This window comes from Callospermophilus lateralis, chromosome 9 (assembly GCF_048772815.1).
Source record: "Callospermophilus lateralis isolate mCalLat2 chromosome 9, mCalLat2.hap1, whole genome shotgun sequence".
Lineage (NCBI taxonomy): Eukaryota > Metazoa > Chordata > Mammalia > Rodentia > Sciuridae > Callospermophilus > Callospermophilus lateralis.
The window spans coordinates 71,676,870-71,698,205 of NC_135313.1; the positions used below are offsets into that span (position 1 = coordinate 71,676,870).

General features: G+C 39.3%; 1 protein-coding gene across 4 annotated transcripts in view; it reads left to right on the forward strand.

Annotated features, from left to right (window-relative positions):
- The window catches only part of Acvr1 (activin A receptor type 1), a 130,247-nt gene that overhangs the window by 105,937 nt on the left and 2,974 nt on the right, over positions 1 to 21,336 (forward strand). For all 4 annotated transcript variants that reach the window (XM_076865982.2, XM_076865981.2, XM_076865980.2 and 1 more), the window contains 3 exons: positions 2,235 to 2,381; positions 7,276 to 7,551; positions 11,492 to 11,689. In XM_076865982.2, coding sequence (XP_076722097.1) covers positions 2,235 to 2,381; positions 7,276 to 7,551; positions 11,492 to 11,689 — 621 coding nt within the window. The remainder of the gene's footprint in view (positions 1 to 2,234; positions 2,382 to 7,275; positions 7,552 to 11,491; positions 11,690 to 21,336) is intronic.

Below are 21,336 nucleotides of genomic sequence, written 5' to 3' on the forward strand. Positions count from 1 at the left end.
CACAGCAGACTGAGAATAGAGCAGGTAAAGCCAGAAAAACCCCAGATGTGCTCGTTACAAGCAACCAGAGTTGTCCTCTTATACTCACCAGCATCCTGTTTGATTATGAACCTGGGTGTCTGCGTAGTGGTGTGAAGGCAGTGAAGGGGGATGTGCACCTGTCTCACCTACCCTCTGTTCCTATCCTGTGGCTGCTTACCCCTCAGAGTTGGCAGAGATTAGATCCAGAGTCTGAAGGGCCAAATAATATTGTACCTTTAAAAATATAAATGATTTCTTGTTCTATAGTTGTTCTTCAGCATTTTTTTGCGATAGTGTGAATTTAATTTTTACATTTTGTTGGGTTGGTGCTAAAGATTTAATGAAAGCAGTGATGTGCATTCATGTGGTACAGCTTTGGATAAAAATATATGTGATAAACTGCATGGGTAGCGTGTTATCATTTGTGTTTCAAAAAACACATGAAGTTGGATCAGGTCAATAAAGGCCCAAATTTTAGGTGCCTTGAGAATCTCCTTTGGGGGCACATGGCCAGGGCTTTTGGGAAACTCCACTTTTATAGGGGCCTTCTGTGTGTGATTGCTTTTCCAAAAAACATTTGACAAAAGCATTTGAAATTCATTGAAATTGATTTCTATTTTAATTTTATCTATCTACCCTTTTTTTTCTTGTGGAGGGGAAAAAAGGAAGGATTTGAAGCGACTTTATGTCCACAATTCTTTGGGCTGTTTTTCTTTCCTTCCTAATGAAAGAATGCAGGTGAAGGGCAAATAAAAATACAAAATGGAACTGTAGACAGGAAAAGATTAGCATATCATTTTTCTGGCTTCCGATTTTGTAGCATCTTTGCTCTAGCCCTGGTCTTAAGTTACAAGTGCTGAGCAATTGCTGTGATTTGATTAATAGAATTCTGTATTAAACAGTGCCTGTTTAATACAGAATTCTATTAATTAGACCCAACAGTGACCCACAGTGAGCACCTATTGGCCTCTTTTAACTTTATTTTGGATTAATCATTGGGGTTTCATGGGGTTCCTCGGGAGTCTAGATTTAAGTTTTGAAGATATTTCAGGAGTGTCGCTTAGTCAGACCTGCGCTCTCTCCATGTTTGAGTTCTTCCTCAATGGCTTCATTTTTTTTAGCCAGGGACTATATTCCTGCACTGCAGGTGGTTCTATAGCTGCTTATTACAACCCTGTGATCCCAGCCACCACTTGCCTGGGCAGAAATCCCCACTCCCCTGTAAGTTGTATCTCCTACCTCTTTGTGGCCCAGGCTGATTATACCTTGTGTTGATGCCCATAGTACTGAGGTAATTACCTTCTCCCAACCTCCCTGATCACCCCTACCTGTAATTAAAGAGAATGTGAACATGTCCTTGACAACTGACACGTATGTGACTTTGGCAGGAGGGGACTATAGACTAGACAGGTCAGACCCCAACTAATGTCACTGTGTTTTTAAAAATGTATTCTCCAAGTGGTCTTTTCAGCATACCCGGTTTGTGGCATCGCAGGGGTTGTCTAATAAACAAATACCCATGACCAATGTCAGAAATCAAAACGGTTGTGGGATTATGTGTTTAAGACTGCAAATCCTCTTTAGAAATATATCCTCCACCAAGAAAGCCTGTAGGGATGTTGGTTGTGAGGTTGACGATCTCCTATGTAGCTTGTGTTTTGTTATCTTTGTTTCTAATCCACAGAACACACATCTTAAATTTAATATTCTTTTTTTGTAAAAAAAAAATGCATACATAAATTCAGATTTGTATGCTTAGTAAATGCCTATGGTGATTCCGTAAGAGGAAGCCACCATGGAAGCTATTAAATTCAGCTGCACATATCTTTTTTTGGCTTTTAGCATAACATTGAAATCTAATAATCCATACCATGGTCTAGATTTTAAGAACTTGCATATGTTTTTGAAAGTCACATGCATTTTATGCCTTGCAGTAGAGGAATTTAAATTTAAACATTGTAATTAATAGCTAAGTGTACAATGCAGATACAGATGACAGCTTATTATCACTTTGGGTAGGGCAGATTCCATCCACCTTTTATACATCTTCACAGGCAAAAGGTTGTGGTATTGATATTCCCAAATTGAGTTTCCATGGCAAGTAATGGGAGGGATTGAATTGCAGACACTAGGTTCACAGGTGTGTTCTTAGGAGTCAGGCTGGCTGCTTCTCCTGGGTCACCCTCCAGCAACTCCTCTTTTCTTTTCCGCAGGGAAAGGCAGGTATGGTGAGGTGTGGAGGGGCAGTTGGCAAGGGGAAAATGTCGCCGTGAAGATCTTTTCTTCCCGTGATGAGAAGTCGTGGTTCAGGGAAACAGAATTGTACAACACTGTGATGCTGAGGCATGAAAATATTTTAGGTAAGTACAAGGATGCCCCTCAGTTAATTGTGTCTAAGTAGAGGGAACTGGTGACATTTGCCCTCTCTCTTTTGCTGAATGTGAATTTGAGAGTCTGTCTTGAAAAGTGGAATAGGGAGCCTCAGCATTTATATACTGTTTAGTTTTCTTTTAACGCCAATTTCTTGTATAAATCTGCAAATAAGTTAGGTTGGTAAGATTCTCTGGATGATGAAAAGGAAATCCGTTATTGCTCATTCTTATTCCTACATCTGCAGATCGTTATTTAAACAACAAAAATTTGCCCTGTATTGTTCACTTCAAGGCTTCATGGGTTGTTCTACTTACCCCACCCTTTTTGAATATTTATTACTTGAATCAAACTAAGAAAGATCTTTGGATTCTTTCCTAGAGATTCACAGCTCCCAGGGACACCATAATTAAATGCACATTCCCTCAAACTAGGCATCATTTTTAAAGACCAGATTTCCAGAGGGATTCAGCATACATTTTAATTTGGAAACTAAAGCTTAGCAACATTTGTGAAATATGTAAAGTGCCCACTGAAATCCTGCAATGGCAGTATAAGGGTGAACCTATTCCTTGGGCCATTGACTTCAGTCACTTTGCAAGATTTCTCTTAATGTGTTTACACTAACATGGAGGGAGGATGCCACCTGCTTCTTTAACCTGATAGCATAGTGTCAGCTGCTTCGTGGCTATTGGATTAGCTCTGACGTATAGGAAGACCATGCCAGAATGTATTTCTGTTCTACGACTATTAATTAGTATTTAAATCCGAATTAACTGTCTCAGACAGTGGTTTGATGGTTGTTCAAAGCTTCGGTGCAGCCGTGATGTTTCTTCTCAGAACTGTCTCAGTTTCTGCTATCGATTTCTCCCCTTCCCTTCCCTCTGGGGCCCTCATCATCACCTAATCCTCCCCAGTGCTATTGTTGCTGTCAGCTACCAATTTCCAGCCCCTCACACCACACTGAATTGTCTTCCCCCCGAGGAGCAGAGATAATTCTGCTCAAAGTGTCTTTGACGGTTCCCAAACTACCTACAACATTTATGACTTCTGGCCCAGCCTTCAAGACTCCCTATTTTGGGCCTCCTTGTGGTCTCTTAAGCATTAACTACCAATATGTCCACATTCTGCTGCCACCAATAGATGCCATTCCTTGGGACTGCCATGAACACTGAGGTCTCTTTGTCCCTGTGCATGTTGTTTTGATCACCCACTGTCCTCTTCCCATCCTACAGTCACCTCTTCCTCCATTAAAACTTCTCAGTTCCCTTCCAGTTTCTCCCAGGAGAATTGCTTGTGCTTTGTGCACAGCTTCATGTTGTACTCTGCTCTATTTTTACACACTGCCATGTGTTACCGTTAGATGTCTGTGTGTAACCACAGTAATGACGACAATAAGAACACTATCAAAAATAGTGAGGGGTAGTTACTATGCAGTAACCATTGATCTAAGTGCTTCATGTGCCTATTCTCATGTAACCTTCTCTACAACCATAAGAGGGTAGGTTTTTCTTATTTTTCCAGTTTTATTTTATGAAGCAGCTGATGTACAGGGAGGTTGAATAGGGGAGCTGGGAATCACACTGGGCCACCTAACTCTATCTTGCAGTTTTGTATCCTGCACTGGTCTGCTAGACAGTCAGATAGCAGTGGAGTTGCTTTCTAGAGTCTAGAGTCAGGGTATGAGATGAAAATTTGTCTATAGTCAAAATAACTTTTGAATGTCCTGTTTCTCTCTCTGCCACTAGAACAAATTGAGTTAGTTGTGTTAAAAGCCATCTCATACAAAAATATTTCTCTCAAATAGCAGAATTATTCTTCACAAGCAGGTACATATACCCTTAAGAAGCACGTGAGGTCTGAGACTTGTTGAAGAAAGGGCACATTCACATATCCCCACTGACAGAGCTTACAGACTCATTGTGCAAAATATGCCAAATATTGTTGTAATCTGCAAATGGTCTCTTAACCATGCACTCTAGTTAAATTGCCGATGATAGACGTCATTGTACTCTGTGGACAAGTATCTTTTGCATTGCTTTTGCCTTCACACCTAGTGCTAAACACAGTGCCTTGCACATGACAGAAAATATTTATTAAATTGGATTTAATCACAAGGAAAATTTGAAAGGTACCTTTACAGTGTGATTCAAATATAAGAAGTTAGATTCCCTTAGTGTGATCACAGAGGGGAAAACATTATCCAATTCTTATTACCTAATGATCTGTGGAAATTCTGAATTCATAAGATCTTTCTACCTTTATTATAATCACAATCACAGCCATAGATAGCCTTTTGTACAGACTTTTTTTTTTTTTTTTTTTTTTTTTGGAGACAGGATCTGGCTGTGTTTCAAGCATACTTAGAACTCCTGGATTCAAGTGATCCTCCTGCCCCTGCCCCAGCTTCCTGTCTAGCTGGGAATACAGGTGCATGGTACCTCACCTGGCTTACATGCTGTGTTTGAATATAAGATCATGATCCTTCCCACCCATAAGTCCCCCAAAATATATAACTAAATTCTATCTATGTATATTTCTATGTATCTGTCTGTACATGTAAAACTCTGGGCCCTCAGTTTTTATTCCCTTAGCCAAACCTATAAAATAACATTTTTCAAATGGACTGGTTTGAATTTCAACTCTTTCTTCTGTTATGTCTAGTGTGGCACTTAACAGGTAAGTGACCACAGGAACACTGTGTCACATGATAGCAGCAATAGTCATCTGGGAGTTTGGGAGACCGGATTCTACTCTGGACACTGTTAGAGGTCCACTGTTTTATTTGGGATCTGAGCATTCTTTTCCTCAATACTAAAACTACAGAAGTTGCTTAATATGAGAATTCACTCCAAAGTCTTGTGTTAGACCTTTTGAAAAACATGTTGTAAAATATACATACCATAAAACTTGCCACTTTACCCATTCGAAGTATGCAGTGGCACTGAGTTCATCTATCTTGTGCAGCCATCTCCACCTTCCCACTCCAGAGCTGTCTTGTGCTCAGAACAGGCGCTGCCTGACTGTTCCACCAGTCCCAGTTTTTTCAAACTGATGCAAGGAAAGGAAACTACTTGTTCAGAAAAATATTAAATTACAAAAGCTGCTATTATGACTTTGACTGAACTCTGGGCTGTTTTAAAATGTATTAGTGGCCAGCCATTCTTAAATGCTTACTGTGTATGAGGCATCAAGTCAAGTATTTTACATGCAGTGTTGCTTTTATTCTAACAGTTACCCCTTGACATATGTTGCCATTACCCTTATCTTATGAATGAGGAAGCTGGAGGAGGCTCTATGTGACTTGGGCAAGGTCACCCAGTTTGGGATGGTGGGGCTAGCCTGTGAGCCAGTCCTGCAGCTTTGGGCACAGCCCTCTCTGGCTCTGCTCTGGGTGGCGGCCTTACATCTTGGCTGTCACAGCTGCCCAGTACCTGGTTCCCATGGGCAGTGCCAGTGAGAGGCTCACAAGGGGCACTGGTCACCTTACTTAAGACTGAGTTTTATTTTTAGCTCTTGAAAAGGCTGGGAGGATGACATTGAGTGTGAAGTAAGAGGCCCTAATTACTTTGTCCCCTGGTTAGGAACACATCCAGTGCCTGTGCCAGAGCTCCAACCTCTAGCCCCTTCTCAACCTCCACTAACAATAGAGTGCTTTGACTCAAAACACAAATAGCCCACAAAAGTGCCCCAGCATTGTGAAACAAATGGAGTTATATAATTCACACTTGAGAGAGAAATAGTTTTTAAAAAGTCTCGTTATTTAAAAAGTCATTTTTCCTGAAGGTTCAGAACATAATTAATGAGGTGACAGAATATTTCTTTTTAGACCAAGGATGGTGAGGGAAAGTAAGGGAATCAAAAGTTTGATTTTTCACTTATTTAATCAGAGGCTACTTTTCCTTGGGGAAAGAAATCAGCAGAGGCCACAGAGATATGCAATAGCAATTTAATTTCTTTAAAGTGGTGATGGGTTTTTTTCCTGTTTTTGTTTTTTGGTTTGGGGTATTTCTTTCAGGGAAAGTTATTGAAGATTAAAATTTCTTTTAGTAGGCTCCAAAGTTTCCTCAAAATTTCAGTGTCTGTTCACAACTGTCAGAATCTCACTTCCCTTTGAGAGCAGTTCAGATGTCACTTTCTGATGGAAGCCTTTTGTAACATCTTAATACCTACTCTGGGCTTGTGTTGCCCTTTGTAGAGTATATATTATAATACTTTTCACATTGTAGGTTTTTTTTTTTTCTTTTTATGTGTCTTTTCTAACCAACAAATATTGTCACCATCATGTTTCTGTGTGACTGTAAAAAGAGCCTCAAATTTTTCAATATTTCTTATCGGTTCCTTCTTTATTTGATGAATACAGTCAATCATCTAGCAAACTCATTCCTTTATTTTACAGTTGAGCAGATAAAGGTCAAAGAGCCTACAGGAGTTGCCCATTATTATTCAGAAATCACAGGCAGGCAGGACTAGCATATAGGTATCCAGGTTCTGGATTTTGTGGTTTTGTTTTTTAATTTTTTTTTTCAGGATGCTTGATGAATGATCTGTGCTTGGAATATCAACAATATGAAGAATTTTGCCCTATTATTATGCATGAACACAAAGTAACCGTTCTGAATCTTAATACAACATAAAGATATTTTCTAAAGGATCACTTACAATGGAAACTAATATGAAAATTTCCAATTAATTAGTGCCCCTTTAAGGAATAAATGCTATTGTTTTCTCTGTTGCTGGGTCTGTTAACCTCTCATGGCAATTGCTATTTACTTGTTTTTGTTTCAGATGACTTTTACTGTGTAAGTCACTGGGTCTGGATATGAAGAGTTACAGTGTGGAATGCTCACATGTCTAATTTAATTTTGTTTTTACTCTCTCCAGGTTTCATTGCTTCAGACATGACATCAAGACACTCCAGTACCCAGTTGTGGTTGATCACGCATTACCATGAAATGGGGTCATTGTATGACTATCTTCAGCTCACTACTCTGGATACAGTTAGCTGCCTTCGAATAGTGCTGTCCATAGCTAGTGGTCTTGCACATTTGCACATAGAGATATTTGGGACCCAAGGGAAGCCAGCCATTGCCCATCGAGATTTAAAGAGTAAAAACATCCTGGTGAAGAAGAATGGACAGTGTTGCATAGCAGATTTGGGTAAATTAAAAAAAAAAAAAAACATTTTTTAATTACCATTTTTACTTCTGTTTTCTCCAGTGTCTAGCCAGGTTGCTCTTCTTTTCTGAGTCACCTCAGGAAAGTCACCTTAGACTCAGCCAGTCACTATCCCATTCTCAAAGGCAACTAATAATGTCACATAACAATTTTGCAAACTTTCACATGAAATAGGTGCACAGTGAAATATTCTGTGGAATGAGTAGGTCTTAAAGATGTTTTCTAAAATCATTCTTCTATAACTAAGACAAAATTATCAATTTGAGAAAGAGCAAAATAGTTCATTTTGTTCTACTACAATATCTAATTTTCATGGTGTTAGGGTAATTCTCAGTGTAGTTTTTTTAATATTTTGTAGTTATAGATGGACAAAATGCCTTTATTTTATTTGTTTATTTTTATGTGGTGCTAAGGATCAAACCCAGTGCCTCCACATGCTAAGCAAGTGCTCTGCCACTGAGCTAAAGCCCCAGCTCTCAGTGTAGTTTTTAACTGCACTATTAAGAAGATTATTTCCATGTACCATGGCATTTCATATAAAACTGTATTCATCCTAAATGCCTAAAATATTGACTGAATAATTTTGCTAATAAGAACTGAGTTATAATATTGGTTATTTATTTCAGTGGACTATTGAGAGTCCTTATGTTACTTGATTAAAAAAATGGTTTATCACATTATTGCAGTTATTGTTAAGACTGATAAAGGTTTAGGCAAAATTAGCTTTAATTATAATAAAATAAGGCTTATTATTATTTTGTTGTTTGGTTTTAAACACAAGGGATATGACACATTAGGAAAATTTACTTCCTTTGAATCCCTTGAAATTCTTCTCTTTCATGTTTAGAAATTATTTTACAACAAGTACATGGCCCTGAGGTTTTTTGCAGGCAGTTTTGTTGTTATGTAGAAGATGCTTATGGCTTGTGTTATATCTCTTGGTGCAGGGCAATTTGGGTTTAAATTCTGACTTTTCTCTTTTATTTACCCTGTGTTTTTGCATGAGTCTGTGCAAGCAGTGTTAGCCCAAGGGCTGTACTTCTGCCCTATTCTGTACTTCTGCACCGTTTGAAACTTTGATCATTGCACATATGTGTATTACTCATATAACTAAAAAAACAATTAGGTCTACCACACAGGATTCTGATAAGGCTGAGAAATTATCATCAATGCCTGGCAAAGGATTCAAATGGTTGCTACTGTTATAATCGAGTGGCCTCAGGGGAATGGATAAATTGAGCTCTTGACTTTAGGATATGAGACTTGTAAGGAAAAGGGTGGGGGCATTTTGTAATAAGTTCTTCAGCTACAGTTGGTTTTGATCTGCAGCCTTCTCATTAGATACATCAGGTGATTTAAAAATGTGCACTAAGATGTTAGTATTCAGAGGATTGATAATGTAGTATGGGAAACGGCTCTTATAAGACCATAATTTGTATATAATTTTTAAAATTATACTCAGATATTAAGGCTCACTCAGTAGAAATAGTTCTGTTATTTTTTAAAATATTTTTTAGTTGTAGATGAACACAGCACCTCCATTTATTTATTTATTTATTTGACATGGTGCTGAGGATCAAACCCAGTTCCTCACATGTGCTAGGCAAGCTCTCTACCACTGAGCCACAAACCCAGTCCCTCATTCTATTATTAATACTTGAGTGGCATTCTATTTTTTTTTGAACTTTTTGTTGTAAAAAATTCAAACATATATAAGGATTGAGAGAATTATACAGTGATCACTTTAAATTCTCAACACCTAAATTATAACATTTTGGCACACTTGCCTTATCTGTATATGGTCCTGTCTGTATTTTTGCTAACCTCTTTGAAAATATGTTGAAGACACCACAACACTTTTCTCCTGATGACCTCAAACACATCCCCTAAAAATGTCTCAAAAATACATCTCCAATGAAACTAATTCTTGGTAATTTTCTAATATCATTAATATCTGTTTTCAAATGTTTCCAGTTCTTTTTCAAATAAGAATTCACACATTGCATGTGTTTGTTTTGTTTCTTTAATGTAAAAATTATTTATTAGTAGGTAACATTTCCCTGTAAAACTTAGCAGTTTAAAACGACATAAATGTATCGCCTCACTCATCCCCTTGAGGGTCAGGGAGCTTGGAATGACTTCTGGCACAGGGTCTTGTGGAGGGTTCAGGCAAGCTGCTGGTCTGCTGGTCAGGGTTGCAGTCATCTGAGAGGCTTGATGCAGGTTAGAAGGTCCAATTCAATGATGGTGTACCCACATGGCTGCAGGCAGCAAGCCCCAGTTCCTTACATGTGGCCCTCCACAGGGCTGCTGAATGTCTTTGTAACATGATGTGAGAGCCATGAGAACAAACAAGGAGGCTTTTATAATTATCTGATGTCTTTTATGTCCTAATTTTAAAGACACAACTCATTACTTTTGCCATATTATCTTTAGTAGTTCAGCCCACACTAATGGGATGAGAAATTTAGGGTCACCTCTTGAAGAGAAAAGTTTCAGAGAACTTGTAGACATATTTTAAAAGCATGCGGTGGCGCACACCTGTAATAATAGCGGCTCAGGAGGCTGAGGCAGGATAATCGTGAGTTCAAAGCCAGCCTCAGCAAAAGCGGGGCACTAAGCAATGCAGTGAGACCCTGTCTCTAAATAAAATACAAAACAGGGCTGGGGATGTGACTCGGTGGTCGAATGCCCCTGAATTCAATCCCCAGTACCCCACCCCCACCCCCCAAAAAAGGGCTGGGGATGTGGCTCAGTGATAAGCACCCCTGGGTTCAATCCCTGGTACCAAAACAAATAAAAGCACCACAGTTGTATTGCCATGTTTTGTTTAAATTGTATCCTTTTAATCTAATGATATTTCATCTCTGGTTCTGGGAATGGTGAGGGGCATATATGATTTGGGAAATGTTTTCAATGGCCTTAGAATCTTAGAGTTGATTATAAAAATAGGGGAAGAGGGACCCACACTGCTTTAGTAAATATCTTAGCTAATTTTTAAGGATGAGATGACAATATGCTACCTCCCTGGTGTTACACATTCGAAGGCATGAAGTGAAAAGAGAAGGATTCTCAACAGATAGCTGAGGGAATTCCAAGAGATCTTTGGATTGCACAGATTTACAGGGGCATCCTGTAATTATTATTGTGAATTATTTTCAGTTGGTCTATGTACCCATCAATAAGTAATTCATCCTCAAATAAACGATGTCTGAATCCATCTATCCCACCCCCACCCCCACCCCTGGCTAGTCAGGAATACCAGGTCTCTCTTATTGACTGAGGAATTCTGAAAAGAGCCCTGTTTTAAGTGTTTCAGGCCATTTAACATGAGAGATACATATTGACTTGAGGTCTCGTTTAATGCTGTCTGTTCCACTGATTCCAGGCAGAGAGGCCTGTCTGGCAGCTTTCTTGCTCCGAGGAACCGCTCTCCCCTTAGGGATGCAGCAGGGCCTGTTGCAGTCTGCCCTTTATGTGGTGACAAATTACCTCAAATTCTCAGTCTCACACTGTTTGAAATTTATGTTTGGAGACTAGTGGGAATGGTGGAGGGGCTTGAGAGCTTAATTTACTTGTTAAGCCACTTTGAGGCTCACGCTAAACATGGGAGCCTGTTTTCCTATGGACTTCAAACATTGGCCTCATATGGATTGAATGCATGGGTTTGCCATTTGCCCAAAACTTTTCGTCCCTTAGAGGCTCATGTAACTCCACAGTGTTTCTAGCATTAGCCTTCTTTCCTGTTCTCACTCCAAAAGTCACCCCAAGTATCCCAAGGGATTATTCTGGGTGTAATGCAGCAGTGACCACACGTACCACCAGAGGGCACTTTTGACTGGGGTTGGTTTAAAATCCTTTCAAAAGCCTTTCTGTGAGAAAGGAAGTAAGCTAATCTGCACTGTTGTCTTCTTCCTTTCAGGCCTGGCAGTCATGCATTCCCAGAGCACCAATCAGCTTGATGTGGGGAACAATCCTCGTGTAGGCACCAAGCGCTACATGGCCCCTGAAGTTCTAGATGAAACCATCCAGGTGGATTGCTTTGATTCTTACAAGAGGGTCGATATTTGGGCCTTTGGACTTGTTTTGTGGGAAGTGGCCAGGCGGATGGTGAGCAATGGTAGGTATCTGATATGATATTGTCCTTGTCTCCCTTCTCTTGACATTGAAACTGTTGAAAGGGGAAGGGGAGAGACAGAAGCCTACCTGGTTCCTAGAATCATACTCGTGAAACTCTGGGAGTGTATATCTGACTTGTGGCTGGTAGGTGAACTGACTGCCATAGCATCGTGTTTGAAGCATAAGAGGAAATGACAGTTGAGAAACAGTTTTTCTGGAGGAGACTAATTATTCCTTGGATTGTGTTTGTGTTGGTCCATATTTCATTTCTTCCTATTTGACTTTCTCTTTACCCTCCTTTCCTCTTTGTTCTTCTCATAAGGTAGGTTTAACTTGAGGAGAATGCTCTCAAGTGAGCCTTAGGGTGAATTCTTCTGTTTTAGACATTTTCACTTCTTATGATTGGCTTATTGAGAAAAGGGTTCAGTTTTCACACTCTGAAGCCATTCCTTTCTGAATAAGTCCAGTTTCAATTCGGGGAGCCCTCAATAGGTGGCTTATGTTGATCTGTTTATAAGTGGTTTAATGAAATGGTGTTGCTTACAGTTAAGGGCACATACAGGTCAACACACATACAGGTCAACTCAGTGTTGACCTGTATCTCTATGGTGAGCTCTGGCTCTTATCTTTTATGTACCCAAATCAATCTCAAATACATATTTAGACTTTAAGGTACTTTGTGTTTGGAAAGGATTAAATCTTTTTAAAAATTGGGCATGCCCCAACAACACACAAAGTTGTGATTTTGTAGCACAATCTCTTGAATCAGCTTGATGAACTTCTTCATATCTTCACCACTTGAAGTCTTATTTCACACAGCATGTATCTGAAATTATCCCAGAAAAACAAAAGAAAATGTCATATATTTAGATTTCTATTAATTTCCAATGACACTTTACATTTTATTCTCCTGTGATCCATTATGATCCTAGATTTAAAGTATTTGAGAAAAAAAAAATGCATGAAGTCTCTAACATCTGTGCTCCATCAACCTTCCATGGATACTTTCTTCAAAGAATTGAGATTTGGGGGGTAATCATCATTTTCATGACTACACAGTCAGACTAGGAGATTATGTGGTGGAAATGGAATTGGGAAATTTAATATAGTTTTAGTGTACAATAATTAAAATTGGCATGCCTTCATGATAGCTTTTTGTGTGATAGCAGAGTGTATCTGCTTTGAACAAACCTCTGAGAGAACTAAAGTAAGTGTTTCAGAGTAAACATACAAGGATTATAACTTGACTACTCTTTTAAAGTACTTTTTTTTTTTTTTTTTTATGAAGTCATGAACATTTTCTTGGTAATTCTTTCTCAATTGCTGGGAGCCACTGCCTTGGCAGTTTGTGCCATTGAAGAGCCTTGAGAATTGTTTGCGACAGAGGGATTGTTTTGCTGATTTATAAAGTTCTGAACTTTGCCTGAAATTGCACATCAGCTTCATTTCCTTGCCGCCCCCCCAATCATTCTTGAGCACCTTGGAACTGAAAAAAAAAAAAAAAGTGTAACTCTTGAGTAGTTTATCTTAAAGAGACTGTAGAGAAGGATTGGTCTCAGAATAAACTGTGTGATGGGGAACTTCCCCAAATGAAGAGGAAGCTGGCATCCCACGGCCAGCACAGTAGCACTTCCAGCTGTGGGCGTGCGGCGCAGAGCCAAGCAGGCTTGCTTGGCGGAAACTTGGGATTCGGCTTTGTAAGAACTCATGTTGCAAACCCGTTCCCTGTGTCATAGGCATAAACCCAAATGGCTTTTAAAGATCAGCTGTGATTAATAGTAGTCAGTTTGAAGTTAGAGTCATCCGTTTAAAATTTAGCTCAACAAATGTTAGCTTGCTTGCTAGATCCTGTGTTCAGCATTATTTTTGGAAAACGCAATTGTGGATGGTGGAAGAGAGAATGTTTTGGTTGCTTTTGATTTATTGATCTCCTTTTTCGCATCATTTAGCTGCTAGCTATTTCCTAAAATTTTGTGGGTTGAACTTCTGTGATGTGGCTTGATTTTTAGGGGGAGGTAAGGGTATCTTATTTCTCATGTAAATCAGCTATTGTCCTTTGGCAATGGCTAATTTGATATTTTTCCCTTTTCTTTCTGTGGCCCTTTCTCTTCTAAGAACATTCACATGGACACCCCCACCCCACCCCCTACCCCCCAGCTACAGATCAGTTTATCTAAACTCAGGCTTAATGGTTTCCCATGCTACTTGAAAACCTACTTTACTGAAATTAGTACTTTAATGACTACTCCCCTAAAATGAAAAAGTGAGTAGAAAGAAAACCAAGAAAATTTTTGTTTTCAGGTTTTATTCACGTTTCTTTGTACTTCTTTGTGCACCCCTTAAATTCAGTTGTAATCATATAAATTCAAATCTTTGTCATCTTTTTCACTTGTGTGTGTGGTTTTCACATTGTCATATAGTCCCTGTACTTGTTTTAAATGCTCACATAATATTTTATTAATTTATCCATTTTCATATTGTTAAGAGTACATCCTGTCTCCCCATTTGGGGCCTATAGTAGACACTTCTGTGCATATCACTTTTTCATTTGGAGAATTCATTCCTAATCTGAAAAGAAGCAGATTTAATAGGTCAAAGAGTATGGACATTTTTATGATTTGGAACACATTGCCAAATTGCTTTCCCTTAGAGCAGTTCTAATTTACAATATCCTTCTCACCCCAGGGTGTGATGTACCTATTTCACTTTCTTACCAGCTTTAGATACTATCATTAAAGGAATATAGATTTTGAAATTATTGTATATAAAATGTACCTCATTTAAATATGTGAATGTCTTACATTAAGAAGGTTATTATAATTATGCATCCTTTGAGTTTCAGAGTCCATTATAAAAATTGATGACCAGATAGTTCTCTTGGAGCAATATGATCCTCAAGTGAACTATGAGCATAAAAATATGTAGTATTTTGTATTTTTATTGGAATTGTACATTTATTTTCTACTAATAATAAACCTCATGCTGTTTCTGTACAGGAAATGAGAGTTAAGTCCATTTTCACATGTGAACATTTCGCAATAGTGTCTTTTGGAATTTACTTGTGGTGTCAGTTTGACACTGAATTTGGAATTGGTAGGAAAGAAAACCGTTTTCTCACTTCTCCTGTGTGAATATGTGCATGAACTTCAGGTAGGGTTTTGCTTAGATCAGTAGTTTTGAAACTGGAGCGTGCCCCACAATCACGTACAGAGCTTGTCCAGACGCACGGTGCTGGGCCCCAGCCCCAGAACTTTAGTAGATCTAAGGTCAGAAGATTTGATGCCACCATTCCTTTCTGCATATACACAACTCTGGATATAAAACTTTTTTGAGAAGGCAATGTACCCTTATTGCGCAGGCACATACCGGTAGAAGACAGGACAAATCTGTTTCTCTGGTGTTTGGTGGTTATATAGCTTATTGAGATGGGTATTTCTGTCTTCTGTTACTCTGGGTCTCTGGAGATGTCATTACACACAGAAGCCTGCTGGACTGTGCTCTCTACAGCTGGGCAGTCTTTTTCCTGGGCCCACTGGAGGCAGCAAAAGGGAATCAGTAACACTCTGACCCCTGAGATCATACTTTCTGACCCAGTCCCTTTGATTAATTTCAACACCTGGAAAAGATAGGTAAAATCCACTTAAAAAGGTGATGATGATTAAATGAGGTCACAGAGGTGAAGCACTTAGTGTGTGTGTGGCTTAGAGAGAGTGCTTTGGTCCTCATATTTTGGTTACTTTGCAAAATGGCAAGTTTCTAGGAGTTTGCAGACCTCAGACACCCTTTTCTCCTCCTCACTGAGCTAGCACTTGGCCTGGACATGACCTTCACTTCCCCTTTTCCCTGCCCATGGGAAGCTTCTGTGGAACACTGTTTCACTGGCTTTGATTATTTTGTGATGAAATCCAGCATTCACATGTGTCAAAAACTATTTGGGTCTTAGAGAAAAACCCTGGCTGGCCAAGCTGCACCTCTTCGGGGATGGGGACTAGAAAAACTCTTGTTAGAAGAAGCTTATGTTTGGCACACTTATTTTGGAAAAACCTCTTCTAATTAATCTTGAGCCTGCCAGGGAACCGCATGTGCTTCTGTTCCTAAGCACAATGGGCTTGTGTATGGAAACCATGGCAACTCTCACTTCTTCAGCAACTTAATATCCAACATGTTTCATGACTTTAATTGACTACTTTAATGTATATTAAGGTTTGAACAAATAGCTGAATCATACTAGGGAAATTTTTTTTTTTCACATTCATAGTAATTTCAGGTTTTTTGCTCACTTTTTTGTTTTTACCTTTTAGGTAAGCAACTGGAGTCAGGCATATGGAGGTGAGGTGGGAGGAAGGATTTTTTTCCCCCCATCAAATTTCTGAATTCCTTGTCCATGATTTAGAGATCCATACTAGAGGCAATTAGCTGACCTCATGCCAAAATAATTTGAAGGCAGCAGAACTTGATTGGATGCTGTTTACTACCCAGTAGTCTCTTCCCGACTGGCTCTTGAGCAGTCCTTCCCCAAGACAAAACTTCAGCATCTTAAACCTCATAAAAGCCCTACCATGCAGTGAATGGCACCTTCTTAGGAGGGATTTATAGCTACGACATGTCTGGAGCCCAGTGGCACTTCTGTCTCTCTAGGTTTGGGGGTGTGCAAAATCCAACTCAGGAAATGCCAGGCAGCTTTCTTAGACATTTTTGTCCACCCCTGTGGTAATTCAGTCCATTGCTGCTTAAATATTGTTAGTTAAACCTGACTTCTTAGTAACTGAAAATCATCGACTTTTGCTATATTGCATCTATGGAAATCTTAGCTATAGAAATTAATTAATTAATTTAAAAAATAATTAGTTTTGTAATTTTAGTATGGATTCCTGAGGAGGCAGTAAGTTTTGACTTTAAAAAGTATATGTGGGGGATGTGGCTCAAGCGGTAGCGTGCTCGCCTGGCATGTGCGGGGCGTTGGGTTCGATCCTCAGCACCACATAAAAATAAAATAAAGATGTTGTGTTCACCGAAAACTAAAAAATAAATATTAAAAAATTCTCTCTCTCTCTCTTTAAAAAAAAAAAGTATATGGGTTCAATTCTTAGACCTTTATTTTATTTACTTATTTATATGTGATGCTATCAACAACTAAAAAATATTTAAAAAAAAAAAAGAAAGAAAGAAAGAAAGCATGTGTGGTTCCACTGTCCATGAATTGCAGTGGGGGCGTGTTCGGACACAGCTGTCACAACCTTAATCTACCTAGCAGGGAGCAGAGCTGCCCTCCCAACTCCAACTCTGCTTTCAGAAAGGGCAACCTGTTGTGGGGCTCCTGGATGCCCCAGATACCGTACTGATTCTCAGACCCCCGTCAGTGAATTAGGACCACCAGGTCCAGAACTATGAAGTGTCATCCCCTCTGCCATGACAAGCCTTAGCCATCACTAACCATTTTTTTTTTTTGTATGCTATGTCATGAAAAATATTTTGACATTTTATATCAGGTGGAATAACACAAATATTGGAGGCACCTCTTTGAGCCCTGTCTCAACAGGAAGAATGCCTTTCTGTAAACTCTGTGTTCCCAGGATTCACTCATACACGTGCTACCTTCATGATTTTCCCATACCCATTTGACACCTGTATCACTATTTATGTAATTTTTTTCTTTTAAATTGGCTAGTTTCTAAGTTAAATTTGTTTTGAAAGAAAATTAATATCACCACTAGAGTTGGAAAACCAGTGTCACCTGGCATAAAATGGAAGATAGTGATACCATAAATATGCAATTATTAAGATAAAAAGTTTTTGTCCTTGAACCACATCGAAGTGTCGCACATGCCACCCTTAGAGGAAACAACTGTTTTGACTTATCATTTTCCCAGAAAGCAAGTACAAACCATTCTTCTTTTTTCTTTTCAAATTCTACTAATTAAATTCTACTACTAGATTAGTTCTACTAATCTCTGAAGAATTTCAGCCTTTCTGTAGGAATTACCTATGGATAGCAACTCTCTGTATGGATATGCTTGTAGCTATAATAAATTGTCATAAATCAACAGATTAAGCCATAACAGTTGAGGTGCACATGAAGGTGCCTGAGTATAGGGTGAGCACTGGGTCTTGGGACCCTGGAGTTGTGGAAGTTGGAGGGTCTGCTCAAAAGACAGAGGCATGAACTGAGTCCGAAAAGAGTTGAACCAGAGCTCAATTGGGCCAGCTTGGGAGGGTGTGAGGTGCCAGTGAGAATGAGAATACAATTAGACTATGATGATAATTGATATGCTACACAAGGGGGAAGAGCGATGGAAAGTCCTTATACACCCTTTTAGTGGAACTGCAAGCCATTTTAGTGTGGCTGATGCCCAGGTATGTGAAGGATTGTGGTGGGCATGGGCAGTGGTGGGGAATGAACATCCTCCTAGGGGCAATACTGGTGGAATACAGGCAGAGGAGAGACATAATGCACTTATCCTCAGTTTTCTTCTGAAGATCTTGCTGGAGACAGTGGAATATGGAAGGATAGGATGTGAAACAGAAAGACCTGTGACATGAATCTGTCAAAGGGGAGAAGATGAGTGTGTAGTCCGAGGCCTTGGTAGGCAGGACACGGTGGCATTTCATGTTTTTCAGAGCACATGTGGAGGGTATTCTTGTTTTGCACATGAGCTTGTGATGTGTAGTTGGAAGGTATTGGAAAACTGACAACTGAGAGTTTACTCAGAGCCATGCTGCATATTAGTCGTAGGGATATTGATTGGTAAAGATAGATTTGCCTCAAAAAAAAAAAAAAAAAAAAACCAAAACTTTCAATTAAACATATGCCCAAGGAGGAAAAAAAAAGATTGTATAAATTAGTTACACATGCCAAAAGTTGAGGGGGTGTAGTTATGAATAATTTCTCTGATTGCTTTTCCCTGGCCGCTCTGAGTCAGCAGCCACCTTGACGGGAAGGCCAGCGGGCTGTTTGTTCCTTCCTTGACCAGCGTTTACAGCTCCTCTCCCCTGCATCCCTGTATCGTTTGTTGTTTGTACCACTCCTTTGGCACTTGAAGCATTTCATATTTTTAGTTGCTTTCCTGAATTCGTGCTGTCATCTCTGCTGGCTCACGATTTGGCAGTTGCTCGTTGGGGGCTGCCTTTATAGGACTTACAGTTCACTGTTTTTTTGCCTGGCTACCCAGATTGTTTGTCACTTTTTGGCAAATATGAGGAACCGTTGTAAGTCAGTCACTTCCTACCTTGGCAACACAAGTCACCTCCTGATGTGCTCACCTCCCACCCACCCTGGTCTTTCTTTCCAGGCTTCCCACCGCCCTGTGCCCCACTCTTAACCTCTAGGGATCTCTCCTCCATGTCTCCAGCAGGTGAGGCTCACTGTCATCCTTCCCTGCCCCACTCTCCCTCTGCCTGGAGTGAAGATCTGTCCGTGGTGATTTGTCTTCCTCTCACCTTCATGCTCCCTCACAAATTGCTTATCTATGTGCACCCAACCCCTGGGTCCTGGAAAGCTCATTGTATTCTGGTAGCACCAGTTTATAGATTGTACTTGGGAAACCAGACAGATGTGTCCTTCTCTGCCCCCCCCCCCCCAATCTCATGGCTTCTGTCTCTGACACAAGTTTATCATTTCAGTTTTATCCACCTCTCCTATTGCCCTGCTCCTCAGTACGGTCACTAACTTCCTTTTCATCTGTATCCCTACTGCCAAGTATAACTTGTGACACACAGAGTTTAAAGGGTCACATGGTTATTGAGTCAGTGTTGAGCTAACAAGCAAACATTTAGTATTTCTACTTTTGCCTTTCAGGATATAAATAGTGGGGTGAAAAGGTATTGAGGTTCTTTTTGATTGGTAAAGATAGATTTGCCTCAAAAACAAAACAAAACAAAACAAAACCTTTCAATTAAACATGGTTGCCAGGCACAGTGGTGCATGCTTCTAATCCTAGTGGTTCAGGAGGGTAAGGCAGGAGGATCACAAATTCAAAGCCAGCCTAACTAACTTAGAGAGGTCCTAAGCAATTTAGTGAGACCTGTCTCAAAAGGGGAAAAAAAAAAATTTAAAGGGATAAGAATGTGGCTCAGTGGGTAAGTGTCCTGGGTTCAATCCCTGGTACCAAAAAGAAAAAGAAAGAAACCATCATCTGAGGAAAGAAAGAAAGGGACTGTGTTGATCTTCTACTAGAATTTGATTTCCTTGAAAAACAAGAGCATGTTAAAGCTTTTTATTACCCTCAGCATTAATATAGCATTCCACACATAGTAGCTATAATGTACTTTTGACTGATGGAAATGTGCTTTCCTTGACTAGAGGGAGTTCTAAGTGATTGCTACAGTTAGGTTTATTTTATTTCGGAGAAGCCTGGCCAAAGTCAACTACTGATCAATGGTTGAAGAAACAGAGTTGTGACAAAGTCCCAGGCATAATCGATTAAGTGGTCTTTCTTTTTAAATTTGACTTCCTTTCTTAAAAGCTGGGGGTATTTAATCAGATTAAACTATGGGATATAGAAACATAAGGGAAAACTTCAGCTTTGTAGAGTGAAGTTCATTGTTGGGCGTCGTCAAATCTTATGTTTTAATCCACATTTTATTTTGCCTAGAAATAAAAAAAAAAATCTGACTTTGTGTTACTGTTTACATTCACATAACCCTTCCCACACTCACTAGGCAAATTATTCCAAATAGCCTTCTGTGAGAATTTTAAAGAATTAAGCAAAGTTATTAAATATGTTCCTGCAGAAAAAAATTAAGAGGTGGTGGAAAGCACATCTTTGTTTACCATAAATTTATTCATGTGGCCTGGCAAAGGTGCAGGGTTTAGGTGGTATCTGTTACTACTGAAAAGAAGTAAAATATTTTCGTTTGAATGCTTCCTGGGATTTTACATGAGAAGCATGTAAGACCTCTGAGATGTTCCAGGTATTCTGGAAGCTGTGGTTGATGCCCAATATGGGCTGTTGATGATTTGTCAGGGAAGGTGATTGACACATTACAGTGCAGCTAGGCAATGGGCTAAGTGATTCAGAAGTAAGAAGGGTACCAACTAGAATTTTAAAAAATACAATTTAGACTACTTTCTATTTTAAAAATAAACTCTTTAGTTGAAATTGTGAAGTTTAAAAAAAATTCTGTAGTATTTCTTGAACAGATGCTCTTTATCATATCTAATCTTCTGCATAAGTGGTTTGTATTTATATGGGATTCGCGAGAACGGTAGGTAATTTCTCACTGCTAGGTAATTTCTTTAATAAATGAAAAGGGGATTGAAGCTTTAAAGGTGGCTTGTAGGAACTAGGAAAACTTAATCATAACTGTGTGCATAGCTTCCTTCTGTCCTCTGCCATAACCCCTTATGTATTTAGGAGTAGAAATAAATTACATGGAGGAAGGGAAGAGAGCTGGAAGCCAAGTTATCCGCTGACTGTTCTACTAAATTTTTTTGATGAAGGGAAGGAAAGAATAGATGTTTTTGGTTTCATCTCGATGAAGGGAAGAACCAGTTTTCCAGTTGCAAATGATGAAGTGAATTATGTAATTTTGTTGGAAAAGGTTTCTAAGCCATGGAAAGTCATTCAGGAATAGAAGCTAAAAGTGGTCACTTTGATGTTTGTATAGGGGTAAGAGAAGAGTTCAGCTTTCTTCACTGTCCCTTTGCCT